Consider the following 20,249-nt stretch of genomic DNA (forward strand, 5'->3'; position numbering starts at 1 on the left):
CTCCCTAAAATTATCCTTAATCATTCTTATTTGCAGAACACACACCTTCTGGCAGGAGACTGAGATTCACACCTGCCAACAGGCTGCAGTTAGCACCTTTGATACTAGCAGATGTTTCTGTTTTTATAGCAAGGAGGGCCACTCGACTCTTATTCTCTTATAGGAAAGTACAGTCAAAACATGATAAATTAGTTCTTTATTTTAGAATACACCACAATTCTGAAACCATTTTAAACTTGTTTTCACTTCAAGCCCCTTGATTTGGAAGCTTTTAAAAAATAAATGATAAATTAAGTCTAGGTAGAAAGATTCCTCATGGTCATAAAATAAAGCATCAAAGACTTTGTTTGTCAAAGCTTTTAAAATGTTTTAACCTATGCCTTCCAATAGAAAACCATTTATAGAGGAAAAACTTAAATTCCTTTTTGTTCTTTAAGATTTTAAAAACTTGTCTTGAAGTTATAATCTGTTTTAAAAATAGAATACCACCTCTGGAAACAAAACTAGTTATTATTTTAGAGAATATCAATCTCAAACCATGTCCTAGCATTTATTTTTAAAATTTTAATGCCTACAAATAAAAAGACATTAATTTTAAAAATTGGCTTGCTTTAATTCTCAAGTCTTCCAAGCTACCCATGGAGAGAATTTCTTTTTTTCCAGGTCTGGGATGGGAACCAGGGGCATTTGACCTCCAAGCTACAAACCCAGCCCTATTTTTTATTCTTTATTTTGACAGTGGGACTCACTGAGTTGCAGAGGGCCTCACTAAGTAGCTGAGGCTGTCCACGAACTGTGATACTCCAGGTCTCAGCCTCCCAAATGCTGGGATTACAAGCGTGCACCACCATACCCGGCGAGAATATTAAAATATAAAGTTTAAATCATGACTGAAGAAACCTTGAAAGATTTGAGTTCTACATTTTTTTCCTCAAAAAGAATCTAAGAGAACGAAGTTCGGAATGAAAAAATGTCCTCCATACTTTTCTGCCCCATGCTTCTTTATTAATTGTTAATTCTTTACACTTACAAGCCCTCCATTGCCATAGAACTACTTTTTTTCTTTAACTGGTATTTGTGTATTTCTTTGTGTAGGCCCATGGTGTTTCATCCATGAAAGACTAATATCTGCAGGAATGAAGAAAAACGACTATAAATCCTTTCTCTTGTAATTCCATATCTTCATGGGTGTTCTTTCTTCTCTCTGCTTTTGATATGTTGATGTCTGCAGGACCCTGGTGATATTTCTTATTCTCTGCGTGTTGGCTTCCGTATTCATCCTTTCTAATGCCGTGTACACCCTGCTACCTCCAACATCTGTATTTCTTACTCTGGCTCTGAGCCCCAGGTCCATTCTATTATCCTCTGCCTTGGACTTGTTCATGTGGCTTTGGGGCTATTCAAGAATTTTGAAACATTAAATCATATTCTCTCATTTACCTGAAATTAATTTTTTCCTAAATGTTGATCCCTTAATATTATTTTGATGTCTATCAACTGTAATGATTACTTTTAGCCCCCAGAGGCTAAAAGTAATAATTCTTTCTAACCTAGAAAGTTCTTTCTGTAGGCCTCCGAATTAAGTGGCCATAAGACAGAATAATGGGAGAAATGCATGTAAATTTAGTGTGTATCAGTTTTTAGGTAACGTAAGAATTCCCCAAAGAAAATGAAGATTTAAAGAAGTGGCAAGATCTAGGTAATTTTATACTAGGATGAACAAAGTATGGTGGTTGTGAAAACTAAAGTATGTGGGGAGATAAAAGGAAGATAAAAATTATCTTAATAAAGTCTATTCACAAAGAATTTTATCACTTTCTCCTCCCATCATTGATCAAAGAAAGATTACTGTCTTGTGTTGGTTTGAGTATGGTTTTTACATAGAGGCTTTATCTCTTACTTTCAGGAAGAAATATTGGAAGGTCAGGGTACATTCTTGTACCTGCTGCCTTTAAAGTGTCTTCAGCTCAAAATAATCTGTATGCCAAAGCAGCATGCTTAGGGGTGGCATTTTCTGCCATCTGTTACATGCTGCAGACAGGAGAGTTATTTAAGATAACTAGAAAAAGTTTGGAGGAGAGAAGGAAAGGGGGAAATGGTTAGGGAAATCATATAAGCATCGGGAAGATGCCAAATGAATACCATAGCATTAAAAATACTTATATTCTCAGGACACTTTGATATTTATTATTTCATTTTATTCACTAAACTTGGCAATGGCAAAAGAAAGGGACCCCCAGATATGCATTGGGTCTCCTAAAGAGAGGCACATGTAGAAATGATAAAACCTGAGAGGACTGATGTTTGTAGGATGTTTATGCCTCCTACTTGTAAGTTAAGTTTGGTATGATTAATTAATTTTGTGACTGCCAAAGAATTAAAAATTTACGTTTCTTTCTTAGCATCCTGGCCGTTTTTGCCAGTTTGTATTGACTTATTTATCATTGACTCAAATATCATTTTTGTAGGCCTTTATGGCCCTGTCCTGAACTCTGTCCTCAACCAGCACTCAGTCTTTGTTGAAACAGCAGGAATGTGAATGCTCATAATCCCAACTACTAAGTAACTCTGGTACAGACTGATGTTGAAAATATTTAACAACTGGTTTGGTGTGGCTCCGAACAATCAAAATGAACCCATTCTAAAACCCAACTCTGTGTTCTAATATGCACTGGCATCCTGATTGGGTTGGAGAGACCAGAGAGAATGTCCCAAGAGCACAGAGGACAGGGCAAAAACGAAAAGGGTAAAACAAGTGAACAAAGTATTACAGTAGCCACGTTAAAATAGGAACATGAGGAACCACAAAGAAAAATAAAGATATAGATCAAGACTAGAAATTAGTAAAGTGGACATAAACAGCAAACATTTATTAGACTAATTTGCGTATAATAAAGAGTAGGAAGGAGATGTTATTACCTCAGTGAGTGTGCAGTATTCTTTTTCTCTTTGCATATGTATTTAAATGCTCTGGTATATAAATGCTGATCGTGGCTGATCATCCAAATTAATGAAGAACTGAGTTTGTCAGCTGTTGTTGAAGGGGAGACTGGAATTGCCCCTCATCTGGCCTCGCTATTGTTTTTGACAAAACAGTGGTAACACTTGAATTTTGCTTTGTTCTTTTTCAATGACCTATTCTTTGTTGGTTTCTTCCAGGCATTCAGAGAAGAAATTGCACCAATCAACCTAAAAGTTAAGACAGTGAATGATTTGTCCAGTCAGCTCTCTCCCCTGGACCTACATCCGTCTCTGAAGATGTCTCGCCAGCTGGATGACCTCAACATGCGATGGAAACTTCTACAGGTATCAGCTCCGCCCTGTTCATAATGTGGGGGTCAAATGTGGACAGTCTTTAACCCTATCCTCATGTCTCAACACACACCATCATTTTCTCTTTTCTGTATCGATTAAGGTTTTTGATAATCAATTGAGCAGACAGTGACACAGGTATTTTTCCTTCCATGCCTAGAACCTAAGGGCTTCATTTATTGATGCATATGGAATTGAGTGTAACTTTTAAAGCACCTTTCACATGATATTTGTAGAAAATTGCTTAGGATGATATAAATCACAGTAATTGGAACCTATAGTAGGTCACAGCAACATTTTTCACATAAGGTCTCTGAAAGGATTTACTTTTTCTTGCCTTCATTAGGTTCTTTTTTTTTTCTTTTGAAAAAATAGGAAACTTTCCATTCTTTCCTTTTGACTGGTTGCTCTTTAGGTGTCTGGCTTAGTTCTGTAGGTAGCACATTTAAGCTTTAGCTCTTGATTTGAGTGGCTCTCGTGCAGTTGTGTTAATGGCTGCAGACTTCACTTGCTCATTCCAGAGTTAATAGAGCTTAACCACAGACAGCTCTCTCAAGCCTTCCTAGGTATCTGTATCTGCAATCCGCTCTCCATGTCAGTCCAGAGTTGATAGCCTTATCTTTGTATACTGGGTTATATCCAGTGGCCAGTCCCTAAGAATAATAGCGATTACATACACTTTTCTCCTGAAAATTAGGTTGATATAAGTAGAAGATAAAAAATAAATTTTACAAATTTTTCTCTCTATCCTTCATGTCTGCAGCGTGACACCTAATAAGATAAATAGGCACTGTCACTGTGGCACATAAAAGTATTTGATTTGAAAGATATGTTATAGCATTGTAGATATTCTGTGTTAATTCAGACATCAAAACACTCAATGGTTCATGTCTTCCTGATGAAATTGAAAACTAAGAAATGAGTGTATAGTATTTGACAATCTCCTAGATTTCTTGCAAAGAGCGTTCAGAATATGGGATTAGTGAGGTAGGATCTATTAAATTCATATATGCTCACAAGAAATGTTTGACCCTTATACATTTTTCTTCTCCATTTCTCTAATTCATTATCTTCCTGTGACAATTCCTATGGTCCATCTTGCTTTATTTCTCACTCTGTTTCCATTATCACCATCTGTAAATATTGGAAGTCAGAGAATAGGTTGTATTTGAAAGAGAGCCTGCCTTCTGTCACCTTCCCTATGATCCCGTTCACTGCTGGAGCACAGATGTTAGTTGTGAGTTCGATTAGAAGGTAAAAAGCTCTGCTAGCAGGCATGTTAGATTTCAGGAGTAGCATCTTCTTTACTCATAAGCATGGCATTTGAATTTCATCTTAAAGAATAAAGGACATTCTAATGCAAGAGCTAACCAGGAGGAATCAGAGCTGCCCAGTGAGACAGACATACACAAGCATTATTCAAAGGTGGCTGAAAATAAGATTGTCAGCCTGAATGTATCAGTGGACCAGCAGTGCATAGACAAAGACCAGAGGGAACGAAATGGAAATGTTAGTAGGCTGTGTGTGATCATTATTGATTTGCATTTATTTCTCAGTGCAGTAGCTCTGCATCTTTATAATACAGAGAACTTTCTGTAGAATGTGTACAAATATAGAGGATATTAATCTATTGGTATTATGAATACATCTCACCCCCAAGTAGAGATTATCTGATGCAAACTTGAAGGAAAATAAGATATTCCATGCTTACTTGTCTTTTTACTCTCTACTTTCTATCCATCTATCCATCCATCCATCTGTTATCCATCTATCATCTCTCTAATCTTTCTATTTGTCTGTCCACCTGTCCATAAGTCTGATAAGTTTTCCCCCTGGTAGTTTCCTAGGCTTCTTTTTATTTTTTATTTTTTTGTGGGTCTGGGGATGAATCCCAGGGGCATTTGACCTCCGAGCTACACCCCCTGCCCTATTTTATTCTTTATTTTGAAACAGGGTCTCACTGAGTTGCAGAGGGCTTCACTAAGTAGCTGAGGCTGTCCGCGAACCAGGATCCTCTGGTCTCAGCCTCCCGAATGCTGGGATTACAAGAGTGTGCCACCACGCCCGGCTCCTAGGCTTCTTTTTATCTTGCTGTCCACGTCACATTTTGCCATCTTTCCTTACAAAAGAGAGAGGACTAGCCGCTGATGTCTTGACCACAGCTTGACTAAGGTGTTCCAGAAGGCATGTACTGCCTTAGAGGAAATCAAAAAAACAGGGCAAAGATTCAGCACCAGATGGGGAGGATATGAAGACTGGTTCTACTACCTACTGGTTTTATGTCCTCTTTGTATCTATTTCTTTATCTATAAAATGGTAACAATAATACTTAACCAGTATGGTTTTGTTGAGGATCAAAAGAGTTTTACATAAGTTCTTAGAAGAGTACCTGGCATTACTTTCTGTTGCTTTGATTTGCATACTAATACTTTGATAGAGACAGGTGTCTACATTAGCAATACAATCTTGGGGAATAGCTTCATTGATTGTAGTACTTAAATTAAGGCTGTTATTAAAGTCCTTCTTTTGAAATCAGGTTATTTCATCTGTCTCGTGTATACGTGCAGGTTTCTGTGGATGACCACCTTAAGCAGCTTCAAGAAGCCCACAGAGATTTTGGGCCATCTTCTCAACATTTTCTCTCTAGTAAGTACTAACTGACTTTACTGATCTCATCATTTGAATTAGCATATTTCTTTCATCTTCACTCAAAAGGCTATATTCATTTTTTAAATTTTTTATTGGTGTATTGTAGTTGGACAGCTTAAGTGGGGTGCAAGATGGTGGAGACACATATACACATGTCACCCAATTAGCCCTTACCCAATTCTATGCTAGAAATATTTTTATTTGTAGTAAATAAATGTATAAGAGGAAGTATTTACATTAATGAAAATATTGTTTACTGCTAGCTATTTGTTATAATATAACTGGTATACTTCAAAGGGGAACAAAATTGAGTTTGTTGTTAGGGATGATTTTGTAACTGCCTATCTTTTATGATAATACATTTTCATATGCTCTTTCATATGCAAAGATTATGAACTTTTGCACACAAAAGCCTTTATATTTTAAGATTTTACTAACTTTTTTCCAAAAATAGTACTTATTAGCTTAAACCATACCTGTAGCTTTTAAAGTTATAAAAGCCCCAAAACTCCATAAATCTTTTTTAAGTACTTTTATTGGCCCATGGCAGTCTCACATCATGACGTAGTTCATGATAATAGTGGCACACGTGCGCACACAGCACTTGGTGGGCTTCGCCCCCAGTTCCCTCCCCTCTCCCCTCCTTCCCATGAGAAGAGTTTAGTTTAATTACAGCGCAATCAGATTTTCTTATGGGCAAGTATAGCATATTTAGCCAAAGCATATATGTAAATTTTTATGAGCTATTTTCCAAATGGAAATTTTCAACTTTCTGTTCAAGAGATCTTAAATAAATCATTTGATCTCCTATTTTATTTATTATTCATTGCTGAGGATAGTAAAGAATGTAGGATTTAGAGTCACCCATATTGAGTTTAAATATTCATTCTGCCTTTTACTAGACCTATGAATTTCTGAAAGTTAATTTTTTGTCTTAAGATACTGTGATGCCCATTTCCTATGATTGCCTAGCAGATTAAATGAAAAGTATATCAATTTACACAGAACACCTCGCGCAGTTCTTGGCACAAATGCTTTCCGTAAATATTAACTCCTTTTCTTTCATTTCCCTTGGCAAATATGTATAAGAAAGCCATTTGATCAATTCAATTTGAATACAGTTTAAAACTGAATGCAAAGTATATTTCTCAGTTATGACAACCTCTTTGTCTATATAACAATAAAGAAAACTGAAGTATAATTCCATTTCTCCCAATTAATTTCTTACATTTGCATCTTCTCTGAATCTCTTTATCAGTGCTATTAAGCTGCTTTAATTCAGATTAAAGGTCAGACTTTTCTTTCACAATTTAAGTAATCCTAATCAGTCACTTACACACACATCCTCTTCAGTTTCTCAAAGTTGAATCCTTACTGAATCTATCTAGAGCCATGTGCAGTCTTTTCTAGATTTCTGCTGGGCCAGGAGGCATTTTTACAGTTTGGATACTATCAATGATGATGAAGTAAATATATTTTTAGTAGGTATTAATTACTCTAGACTTCTTAACTCAGTTTTACAGAATGTGATAATACATATGAACACAAAACCAAGGATTTACAAAATAATTGAGACTTTCTTTATAGGTTCAAAGGTCATATTTTGATAAAACCATACATTTTTACCTGGAAATCACTTTTCATTCTAGAAATCAAGCCTGTCTTCTTTAAGAAGTGAAATTCATGCATGCTTTTTGAAACTCACGTACAAGGCCTTTACTGTCTAGCACTAGAGTCGAAGGAAGTTGAAGTTATTATTAAAATCAAAAGAGAAGCGCAAACAAAATCCCAATTAGCACATTTAATAATTGTTACCCCTTGCTTCTTAGGATCTTTGGGTTTATTATATTTCTTGGAGTTTAGCCACACTTTTAAAAGGAGCCTGTTTAGTTAGGCACAAAATAAAGAAAACTGACCTATTAGCCTGGTGCCAATACTGAAATGAGGTTGGCCCTAATGAGAAATTTAATATACCTAGTTCCTCATTTTCATCCCCTGAAATACTTTCATGGACACACAATAAAAATACTTTCATGGACACAAAGAAAGGAGTGCTTGCATTTTATAGAGAGGAAGAAAACTTACAGAGCTAGTGTTCAGAAGTCCCACAGCCACGTCAGACTGCCACCGTTTGTCTACTGGCTCATGCTGTTTGGGAAGCTATGTCTGTATATGTAGTTCCTTATCTAGTGGAAATTTCATGTAAATCTAGCTGGCTTTGTGAAGAAAAGATATATTTTTTATTTTTTAAATTCTAGCAAAGTTGAGACTGCCATATACTTATGTCAATATAACATTGAAATTCAGAAAAAAATTAGGAGTGTCAACTGACTCCATGAAGATCTAATGATTTTGTAAAAAAAATTCTGTTTGAATTTGCTTATTAGTTCAGTTAGCAACATTCCACTATATCTCTGGATTCATATGTGCATTCTTAAAATACGGTTTTGAAATATTGTTCTTAAATCAAATCTCAAAGAAGTGATTCAATGTAAAAGTAATCGATTTTTTATAAATAAGAAGTAACTGGAATTATAAAAATTATTTCAGTTAAAAATCTCAATCAGCAATTTATTGTTTTTAAAGAGATATTTTATTAAAGAAAACATTTATATATGACAGTTTAGCAGCAAAATATGTTAAACATCATTAGTCATTAGGGAATTAAAATTTTTGACTACATTGTAATACCACTGCAACAGTATCAGAGCTGCTCATATAAAAATTGATGTCAATACTCAGTGCTGCGAACAATACTCCATGCAGTGAAACCGAGTCTCTCGTGTATTGCTAGTGTGAATTTTAATCACCATGATTTCTATTGCAAAAGTAGGAAACTGTGCTTTCTTTTGTGCTTTCTACTGCAAAAGTAGGGAACTGTTTGTCAGATGAAAATAAGTATATAGGGCTCTTCTCATATAATTTCCTCTGTTCTTTACAACCTTTGCCTGTTTTTATTTTTTTTCCTTTTTTATTTTCTATAACTAAATTTGTTCAAAGGGCATCTACCTAGTTAAATAGCTATTCCCATGATTATAATGCAAAGTAAAGAAGGTAATTAGTGATTTGGAAATTTTCAGTCATAACAAATCTAGTTCTTATTCTGGATAAAAAAATATATATACAATTTCCATATGGCACTCAGTGTTATATTGTGGTGGTTGTAAACAGTTAAGACCTGAGTTTCAACAAGCATTTTTATCAACAGGCTCAATGAGTTAGAACTGGGATTCGAAATGGAACCAGCATTGTTTCTCTCCTTTCTTCAAGCGTGTATTTCAAGCCATTCTACTGGGCCTTGTGCAGTTCATAATTAGAGCTCTAACACCAGACCCGTTGTCACTGGATCTGCTGTGAAGTGTGTCCAGTTGTTTTGCATTAAGGTGTAAGGCTTTTGAGTTACCAGTGTTTCCAATAACCTCCCTTTGTTTCCTCAGCTTCGGTCCAGCTGCCATGGCAAAGATCCATTTCACACAATAAAGTGCCCTATTACATCAAGTAAGTTGATTTTAATTCGCCTTTATGATCCAAAGAAAATGAAGTTTTATTGATAACTTTTAAAAAAGGAATTCAGCACTGTTATCCAAAGGAAACACAATATATACTTAATACTTGCAAGAGATCAGTTTAAAAGTTGGAATGATGGTCTTCAGGAAATTTTGTCTGCATTATTAGTTCAGGCTCATTATTCTTTGCTTTGTTGTCAATTTAGACTGTCTTTCCTGCATGCTGGGTTGTTGTTGTTTTTTTAAATATGTGACACATTATAAATTTTGTAAAATGTTTATAGTATCTTAGTAGCACTTGATTCTTGGCTTAACCTATGGTATTGTCACAGGACAGAATGATAAAATAGTACTTTTACAGTCTCTCAGATTGTAAGTAACATTATTGAGTTATAGCTCAATATGTGATGCGTTATAGCTGACCCTATTTGGGAGAACAGCATCAAAATTGTGAGAATGGCCCTTTATCAGGAAACAGCTATGTCTCAGATTAGCTGTGTGATCACGAGCAAGTTGGAAAAAAAATCTCTGTGCCAAGTTTCCTTTATATCATTCCTAAAACTAGGTGTGGTATCCCCAAAATCCATGCCAGTGGTAACATTCTACGCTTCCAATAGTCCTGAAAATTTTGCCAGTGTTGGTGAAATAGTACTTTGTTATGATTTTTTTTTCTTATAGTCTGAAATGTATCCTCAGGTTTAAAAAAACACTCTTGCTGTAACATTCAACAACTATAATAAGTAACATATGTTACATTGCTCATGACAACTTAATACTTTTATTCATGTGCAGTATACATACATTAAGTTGGGATGAATTTGAGATCAGGATATCAGAGTAGTTGACTGATACAGTTTCAACAAGCATGAATGGAAAAAAAAAGTCAGAGGTTGAGAAAACTGGAACATCAGAACTGAAAGCAGAGGTGTTTGTCTATTTCAAATTTAAAGCCTTTTTAAAAAATCAGTACATTGTAGTCATACATCTTAATAGAGTCCAAGATGTTAGAAGTATACATGCTCACATCACTCATTTATTTCTTCCCCAGTCCCCACCCCGTTCCCTTCCCCTCTCTCCTTCTCATGTTTGGCTTTGTGATTGACTTTGGTATGTTTGTGAATGTGCATCATGTCCACTAGGGAATTTCCCTTATTTGCTCATCTGTGGTATTTCCTTCTTCATTTAGAGTTTCTCCTATGACCCGTTTTCTCCCTAGCTTCTGCTTTATTAGAGAGAGCATCCAATTTTTTACTTTTTGTAACTGGCTAATCTCACTTAGCATAACGTTCTTTTTAAAAGGATTTTTAATCCTTATTTCTAACAATAATAATAATAGTAAGAATTTTAGAAAACTTTAATTTGCTTGAGTAAATATTGACTTAAGCTGAATAATAGAGGTTTAGATATAAATCTGAGGCAAAATATAATACTCCTCTCCACAAAGATGCCCAACCCCTAATCCCTGAAACCTGTGGATATCCGGGGATTATTGGTATATAAAAGTTAATTTACTTGATAATGCATTGGCTAGACCTATAACTAGCACTAACATATGATAAGAGAGAGGCCAATATTTTAAATGATGACTTTTAAGAATAAAGCATCCTACTAAGCGTGGTAGGGCACATTTGTAATCCCAGTACTTGGGAGGCTGAGGCAGGAGGATTGTGGTTCATGGACAGCCTCAGTTTACTTAGTGAGGCCTTCTACAATTTAGCGAGACCTTGTTTCAAAATAAAAATAAAAAAATAAGGCTGGTGATGTGTCTCAGAGGTAGAATGCCCCTGGGTTTCATCCCCAGTACCGCAAAAAGAGAGAGAGGGGGGGGGAGGGGAGGGGAGGGGAGGGGAGGGGAGGGGAGGGGAGAGGAGAGAAAGAAAGAAGAAAAAGCATCCTAAAATATCATCTACATTCTCAGCAAATGATTGGATTTTATTAAGTATAAATGGTTTTAGTTTTGAATATATTTTAATATGTTCAAATATTTAGAAATTTGCCCATTTCCATGAAGCAAATTTCATTTTTATAAAACACACTTAACCAGAATCTCTCACTAGAAGCTCTGCTGTATAATTTAATAGTTTATTTCCTTATAAAGAAAGAACATCAGACTTGGGAGGTAGAGTTACTAAAACCAGATTTTCATATAAACAATGGTAATGGAAACATGATTTCAATCTCAAATAAATTAACAAGCAGGTAAATAGTAAATGAAGGTTTGATATATGGTTCCCTTTACATGGCTGCACAAGTAAGTAGAGAAAAAAGTTTTAAAAATTTCAGCATGGTTTTCATGCAATTAGAATTTCCTACGCAAATTAGAGTATTCTAATTTGGCCAATAAAAAAGTAGAAATATTAGATGTCTTCAAATTTTTGTGTTTCTTATTTGTGTGTTTTATTTTATCTTTATTTTAATTTTTTGTGGTGCTGGAGATTGTATCCAGGACTTTTTTCATGCTAGACAAGCAATATTTTGAAGTATACTCTAGTGATTCCATTTCTTACTTATTTCTAAAAAATAATAAAGTATCGATATGAACTGAAATAGAATATGTGGCATGAATTCCTCTATCTTCTAATATCTGTGTTAGCTTTCCTGGACAGTAACAAATACCTAAGATAATAAGTTCATTTCTGCCTATAGTTTTGGAAGTTCTGATTTATGACTTGTTGCCCCTGTTGCTTTGGGACCTGGACAAGGAGGGATACCTGGGTCTCATAGTCTTCCTCAGAGGCTTCACCCAATGACCTAAAGGCCTCCCTGTGGCCCCACCTCTTAATGTTTCCACCAACTCCCCATTGTGCCAACGCAGGGGACAAATTTTCAACACATGGACCTTTGGGAGTGATATCTAAGATTCACATTATGGCAATGCTATGGCAAATCTCAAGTTGAAACAGACTTTTAATTAAAAAATTTTTTAATCCTCTGTATTCATATATTATTGCTTAAGACATTTAATCTTAGCCAGGTGTGGTGGCACAAGCTTGTAATTCCTGTGCTTGGGAGGCTGAGACAGGAGGATCACACAGGTTCAAAGCCAGCCTCAGCTACTTAGTGAGGCTCTCGGCAATTTAGTGAGACCCTGTTTCCAAATAAAGTACAAAATAGGTCTGGGACTATAGCCTAGAGGTAGAATACCCCTGGGTTCCACCCCCAGTACCACAAGAAAAAATTAATCTTTATAAACAAGTTATTGAGATTTCATATTTATTTTGTTTTGTACTAAGTACTAGAAAGTCAACATGTATTTTTATATTTATAGCATATCTCAATTCAGACTAGCCACATTTTAAATATTCAAAAACCACAAGGGGTTAGTGATTATCACAGTGGATAGTATAGCATATGATAACTGATTTTTAAATAATACATATCTTCAGTGGTTGATAATTGGTTGATATAAGCTTCCTGATGGAAGACTACTTCCTTACACAGTAGTCTATTTGCAAAATATAATGTAGATGTGATGAAGCCTTTAGATTCAACAGAGGAGAAAAGAACAACACATGTCAAGGATACAATCAGTAAAATTCAGATTATAGGAAACTTTTAGTAGACAACCACACCAAAAAAGGGGGATTTTTTAAAGTGAACTGAAGAATCCATAAATTTAAAGTAATTTAAGGGACTTATCAATGAATTGTAATGTATAGTCCTTACTTAAATCTTGATTAAAACCAGTTAATTTTATGATATTTGTAATATAACAGATGAAACACACTTTTAAATTGTGTTTGTTTCCTATGAGGAAGACTTTTTGAATATGGTCTGGCTACTATTTCCAATATAACCCGATGACAGTGCATTGTATTGTAGGTTAAGAAAATTTTAAATTGCCTCCTGCTGCCTTTATAATAGACAAAAATCTACCATAAAAAGACAGATTTCTTCCATCATGAATTTTTGGTTACAAGTTTGCATTTGGCCCAGATTGTTCATTTCCTCAGCTAAAAGTTAATCTCCAGGGAGCTAGAGGAATAAAAAGAATGACGTTTAAAAACTTGGGCTTGAGCTTTCCTAGTATGTCACGTCGAGCACAAGAAACTTACTGCTGCTCGTTTTATTTCAGAAAGAATAATATATAAAATAATAACTAGTTGTAGTGGGCAATAGTAACGACCACTGTGATACATTATATTTTTAAACCCTGATCTACCAGGCAGTGAGTGAGTGGATGATTTCTTTTAATTCTCACAGTAGACCAGTTAAAGTATATGTATCATTACCTCCATTTTCAGTAACTGATAAATACCTGAGAAAAGTAATGAATAAGTACACGCAGAGCCTGCTTGAGCTCACACAGCCTGTAAGTGGAAAAATTAATATTTAAACTCAAAGACTGTCACCTGCTCTGGTGCTCCTGCTGGTTGGGCACCCTGCCTCCTGGTCCCCAAACTGAGATGGAGACCAGCAAATATTAATCACATAGAAAATTTGGGTATGATGCAAGATTCTATTTAGGAAGGACTAAAAGGGAGCAAACATCTTTTCTTTCATAGTATACACTGGTTACCGTTTATTATGTACGTATTGTGTGCCTGCAGCTGAGCACAGCTGTCCAAGCACAAAGCCCTTGGAGATCCCGTACCTTTTCCAGTACCACATAGCACTTTGTGTAAGTCTTTCCATAGGCTACTCGATGCTAGTAAGTTTTAGGAAACTTCTCACTGTGGTCTGGTGATGCGCTGAGGTGCTTTCCTGTAGATAAGAGAATGCTATTAGCCATTGTCCTGCCAGTCAGACCCTGAGGGAGTTCTCAGGAGGGGAGCTGAGTAGTACTGTGCAGTCACTCTCTACCTTTCCCTGTTCCTGGGGTGAGGAGATTTCTGTCAGTGTGTAGATTTCTATCCTTGAGTAAGAAGGCCAGCAAAACTGACTGGCAGGCCTATGGGCCTTACCGCATTTCTGGATGCCGACTCATCCAGCCTGTTGGTGTGCTGTCCTCTTTATGAGGAATTAGAAGGGATGGTTTTCTTTTCTTCTCCTACATCCCGAGACTTGGTATAAGTGATCATCCTGCTTCTGCGACAGAGCTTGCCCAGCACAGTTTAACAGCTCTGTTTGCCCCTGAAATCTGACGTGCAGATGTTAATTCTTTATTTTATTTTTTGTGGTACTGGGGATGGAACCCAGGGACATTCTACTTCCGAGCGACACCCCCAACTCTATTTTTTATTCTTTATTTTGAAACAGGGTCTCACTAAGTTGCAAAGGGCCTAAGTAGCTGAGGCTGGCTGCGAACCATGATCCTCCGGTCTCAGCCTCCCAAATGCTGAGATTACAAGCGTGTCCCACCACGCCCGGCTGATTTTTTTTATAGATCTCTTAAGTGTAATGTATGATCTTATACCCGGCTTTAACACAAACATTTCAGTAACCTGCGATTATAGAAGGCACACCTCACATTCTCTAAAATTGATATTACTAAACATTCCATGGTGTTAATCAAAGAACTAGTCTGTTTCTGAACATCACTGTCTTGAGTATCCTCTCCCTTCTTCCAACTCCCCCTTGAGTGGGTCTAAGTCAAGACGTTTTTCTCTACTGATTATGTCTTTTTTGTTTTCTACTCTTGTGTTCATTATTGATAATCCTGCCAACCTCTTTTAGATCCCTTTCTCACTTCCCAAGGTTACTCTCTTCCTGACTTAATCCATTAAGTATTGAAAAAAAGTTGTATAGTTTTAAATGAAACCTTGGTGAGCTAGGAGTTTATTTTTCTAGTAGTTAACACTTCATTTGCATGTAGCACATATGCTTGTATTGATAAAATTACATTTATGGTCTAGAGGAGAGGATTAATGCATTGTATGTGGGGGGGACGTGTGTGTGTGTGTGTGTGTGTGTGTGTGTGTGTGTGTGTGTGTGCATGTGTGTTACTGGAGGGATGGAACCCAGGGCCATTCTACTTTAAGTTTTATTCCCAAGCCATTTTTACTTTCTATTTTATTTTGAAATAGGATCTTACTGAGGCTGGCCTTGGACCTGTAATCTTCCTATCTCAGCCTCCCAAGTCCTGGGATTACAAGTGTGCACCACCACACCCATCATTAAAGCATATTTATTTAGAGAGACTTTGGACTCAGTTTAGGCAATTTAGGTAGAATAGTCCTCCCCTAAATAAGGGCAGAGAGGAGAGACGAAAATAAGAAACTTGTATATCTAGTCTGTCAAGAAAGTAAAAGTAACACAAATGTATGTGTATACCGCAAACAGCAAAAAGAGAAGGCATTTTATTTTTAAAGTTTATAGAATTTATATGGATAAAATAAGTCTATAATGAAGGCAAACTTAACAAAGAGAAGTATATACCTTTCTCTCTGAAAGGCTTCCTACAATAGTCTTTCTTTCCCTCTTCCTCCTTGTCCAGAAAAGGGATGATGTCCTCCAGTTGCAGATGTTTTAAGTGGAGAACCCTGGAGGCACACTTTGAATCTCTTTTCAGCTCTGTAGCTTGTGTTTTGGGTTTTAATGTCAAAGAAATGAATGAAATAGAAGCAAAAAAAAAAAAAATGGACCGAGGTGTCTTTTTTTTTTAAAAATAAATGGTCTGTGACTCTATCTTTATTGAAAATAAATATTAAAACTCACTGGGCCAATGCTGCTGATGAAGAGGTAAAAACAAAATTGCTTTATGAAAAAATGTAAGCACCTTGGGATCACTAAAGTTCTCCTGTGCTTGGAGGCAGCTTCAGACAAATGAGCAGACCTTGGCCAACTAGAGAACCAAGCAGCAGAGAACCTGCCTTCCAGCAGCCAGCAGCCAGCAGCCAGCAGCCAGCAGCCAGCAGACCATCACTGGGAACCTTCCATTGTATTTCCCAGGGTCCTGGGTAATTGAGATAATTTAGATGGAGTTGACGTTGTCTCTGAAAGACAGTTGACTGGTTCAGGACTTAGCGACAGTATTTTCTTTCTTGTCATTCATCTGTACATTCCTGAGGCCAGCCACTAGAATTTTTGCTTGAAATTGTCTAGATAACTTAGCTACATTAAGTAATAGCACTGTCATCTTCTTATACAGGTTGATATTTGGGATCAGGGATGCAGTTAATACAGGTCTACCATCTGGTACATGGTAGATTGCGAGGGGACCATTGAAAGAAGATCTTTACTTAAGTTTGCGATGATATTTTAAATTGTCATTAAAGTTAGCACACAAATAATAATGACTAAAATTGTGAAATAAGTATTTTCTGTGATGATTGCAAAGTAAAATAGTACAAGAAAAGATTTCATATGACTATATAGAAAATGTAGAAGTAATTATCTCTTACATATATAAAAGAGATAATGTAGTCATGTTTAAGCTGAAGATATAAATTCACCTTTTAAAAGCAAATACTGGTTAATGGGTAATGATTTCTCAATTAAAAAAGGACAGAGAAAGACCAACTGGCAGATGGAGGTAGGCAAATGAATCTGGTGCTAGGAAAATGAAGGAGTCCTAGTAACCTAGTAGTTTCTAGTTTTTTCTTGAAATGTGAGATAAAGTCAAATGATGTAATAAAATAAGGAGGGAAACATTACTTTTGGTTTGGGAAAGAGAAGGCAGTAGGAAATTCTTGTCCTTGAGTTTGGGAAAAGGAGTTAGGGAATAGAGCACAGTTGCCAGAAGTTGAGCATTTGAAGTTTGATTCAGATATTTAAAGTGAAGTCACCCTGTCTCTTGAGTGTTTTTCTCTGGGTATATTCATCTACAGCTGCTTAGGTTCAGAAAAGGCAAGTGATAGAGCAGATCCAGGCCTGGGATTTGCTAGGGGCGAGAGAGAAGCAATGCAGATGAGGTTGTCTGCAGTGATGATAATGATGTACTAGGGCCCAGATTTGGACAGATCATCAAGAAACACTTTCAAACCTTAATTTTGCAAACATACTTCCATATTAAGAACACAGGCTTATAATTAGACCATCAGTGTTCAAATCCCATCTCAGCTATCTGCTTGTGACTTCAGGCAAATTATCTCAGCGCCCTTTACCCTAGTCTCCGTCATCTGTAAAATGGGTGAACATGGTCACCTAAATCATATCATTATAATGTGGAGTCACTTTACACACAGGGAAGGAAAAGTTGTACACAGAGAAAAGTGCAACTTGAGCACTGGAATCGTAGACTGTCAGGGTAATTAATAGTGTGCATCCTGACCTAGTGTGTTATCTTTTACTTTGATAGCAAGGAAGGAATGTTTCCTTTTCTGTGGTTGTCTTTGTCACAGAACAGTGTACATAGTTCTTTATCTCACGTTTGTATTTTTAATTAACTCATTCACCTTTAGTTTTTTTTCATCTTACATGCCTTTATATTTATAATTGGAATGAATGATAAATGACAAGCCTCACAATCCGGTTTCAAGCATAACTTTGGGTAAATAGTAGCAATAAATACATTTGGATAAATGTCAGTTTTTTTTTTCTTCAGATAAGTAGGGTGCTTTATGATTGTATTCTAAAATTTCAGGGGGATAAAATGACACTACTGTAATTAGGACAAATGGATTTTAAAATATCTTTTCCAAAGCAATTGTTTGCCAAGAAATTCAGCATCTTAGCAGTTTATCAAAAGTACATGTACTGCGCTGTTGCTTCATTGCCTCTAGTTTATTTTTATTTGTTTGTGTACTATTGTATTATTTGTGTTTTGCTTTCAATGGCTTGAGTACATTATAGTGAATAACAGGTAGAGACATATACTACTTTTAACCTTTTTGGCATAATATTTAATTGAAGCTATATGGGGACTATATATTATCCCAAGTAGGACACTTAAAAGCAAAGGACCACTTTTAGTAATTATACCGAGATACTGGTGTATAATTTCTGTATGTAATTCAGTATAAGTTAGGACCATCCTGAAACATTGAAAATGGAGCTAGGGAGTCAGGAAGGAGGTAAAATACCAGCCAGGTTATCAAAAGCTGATGCCGTATTTGGACCCGGCACCCTCGGGGAATCAGCAGGCCTTGGGGGAAGGGACCAACGAGCCACGCGTTTGGAGAGTGGCAGTAATCCACATCGGCCGGCTGAGTCACTTGGCGGAGGGGAAGCACCCATTTTTTATAGGCATGCTGAGTCGCTCACGACATCTGTAGTCTCGCGACCTCTGGAGTCTGTCTCCAGATGTTTGGAGTCTCCTGACACTGGAGTCTCATGATATCTCCACTTTTGGCTTCCAGGATCTGCCTCCTGTCCCCACCAAGGGGTATGTGGGAGGAGGGGGACCCAACCTATCACATCCCAGATATTGAAGGAATATTTTCAAAATACTTAAAATCCTGCTGGGTGTGGTGGCACGCACACGCTTGTAATCTCAGCATTTGGGAGGCTGAGACAGGAGGATCTTGGTTAGAGGACAGCTTCAGCTACTTAGTGAGGTTCTTTGCAACAGAGCGAGACCTTGTTTTAAAATAAAGAATGAAAAATAGGGCTGGGGTGTAGCTTGGAGGTATAATGCTACCGAGTTTCATCCCCAGTACTGACAAAATAATAAAAAATAATAATAATAAAATAAAGAATAAAAAATTGTGCTGGGGGTGTAGCTCAGAGGTAGACTGCCCCTGGGTTCTATCCCTAGTACTGGGGGGAAAAATAAGGTAAAATTCTGACTCTCACACGGGTATAAAAAGAACTCAGGTGAAATACTTCATTTAACCAATCAATAACAGACCAACTAAAATGTGACACTAGGCTCCAAGCTGAAGACAAAGTATGCCATCTTTAAAGTCAGATAAAGGGTAAGAAGATAAATTTACATAGAGATGCAAAGCTGACCAAGTAGCCAATATCCATAGAACAATAATTGATTGGATTCCAGGGAACAAAATTTGCATTTCTATGGGCAAAAAAATGCATTATTGTCACTTTTCTTCTGTTTGCAGAGTTGTTTAAAACAGCTCAAAGATAATTTATGCTATGCGGAATATTCTGCTAATATTCTGCCCCTGTGGGAGGCCTTCGTAGTTATTCCTTGGGTGGCAGGGCGCCCCGTCAGCCATCACCTAGTCTCACAATTGTTTGCTGCATGCGGTTTTGGGTGAAGTTTCCATTGTTGCTTTGTTAGATTTTTCGTTTTTTCCTTTTATTTTTGGACAGATTCCTGTGCCTGTTGCCTTTTTGAAGGAGGATTTTTAGTAACAGTCACAACTTTAAATGACAGTTTATCAAGCTACAGAATATTGAACCTCACTCCCGCTCTTGTGTTTGAGATTAGCTGGGAGCCAGGCGATTATTAAGGGAGGGGTGAGAAATGCTATTTTGATTCTGTTTTGGTTGCTTGCTTTGGGGAACTGGAAACATTTTGGCAATAGTTGCCGAGCCGTCTGCAGCTGTTCAAATACTTGGAGCCTGTAGGTTCATTGTGGGTTCTGTTCTGACCTCCTTCTCCCCACTTGAAAAAGAAAGAAAATCCAACAGCCAACCACATTTACTACTTTTCTTTTCGATTCTTTTTTTTTTTTTAACTGTTGTTTGGTAAGCTGCAGTTTTACTTTTGTAACCAGAGGCTGTGTTTATTTTCAGCATTGGCAGTTTCTGCCTAATGAATCAACTGGTATTGAATTCACAAAGGGAGACACAGATTCGCTCTCACCATCTGTTTGCCAAATGTGTGTGTTCCCTCAGCTCCCAGTACAGGGTGGTGTCACTAAAGAGAGACATTAGCAAGCGGGGGTTCATTGATGATGAAGGTATTTTCCCCTCAGGGTTCCATAGGAGTGGGGTGAGGGGAAGCACCAACCTGTGACTCTAGGTAGGACATTCTTTGATTTATTAAGCATGAAG

The 20,249-nt window shown here is 36.8% G+C and overlaps 1 protein-coding gene across 1 annotated transcript in view; it reads left to right on the plus strand.

Annotated features, from left to right (window-relative positions):
- UTRN (utrophin) overlaps positions 1 to 20,249 on the plus strand; it is a gene marked incomplete at both ends in the record, with an annotated part of 491,377 nt that overhangs the window by 390,280 nt on the left and 80,848 nt on the right. The window contains 3 exons of the mRNA XM_080700143.1: positions 3,160 to 3,306; positions 5,880 to 5,958; positions 9,399 to 9,459. Of these exons, the coding sequence (XP_080556269.1) occupies positions 3,160 to 3,306; positions 5,880 to 5,958; positions 9,399 to 9,459 (287 nt within the window). The remainder of the gene's footprint in view (positions 1 to 3,159; positions 3,307 to 5,879; positions 5,959 to 9,398; positions 9,460 to 20,249) is intronic.

Source organism: Muscardinus avellanarius, assembly GCF_963383645.1.
Source record: "Muscardinus avellanarius genome assembly, chromosome: 8".
Lineage (NCBI taxonomy): Eukaryota > Metazoa > Chordata > Mammalia > Rodentia > Gliridae > Muscardinus > Muscardinus avellanarius.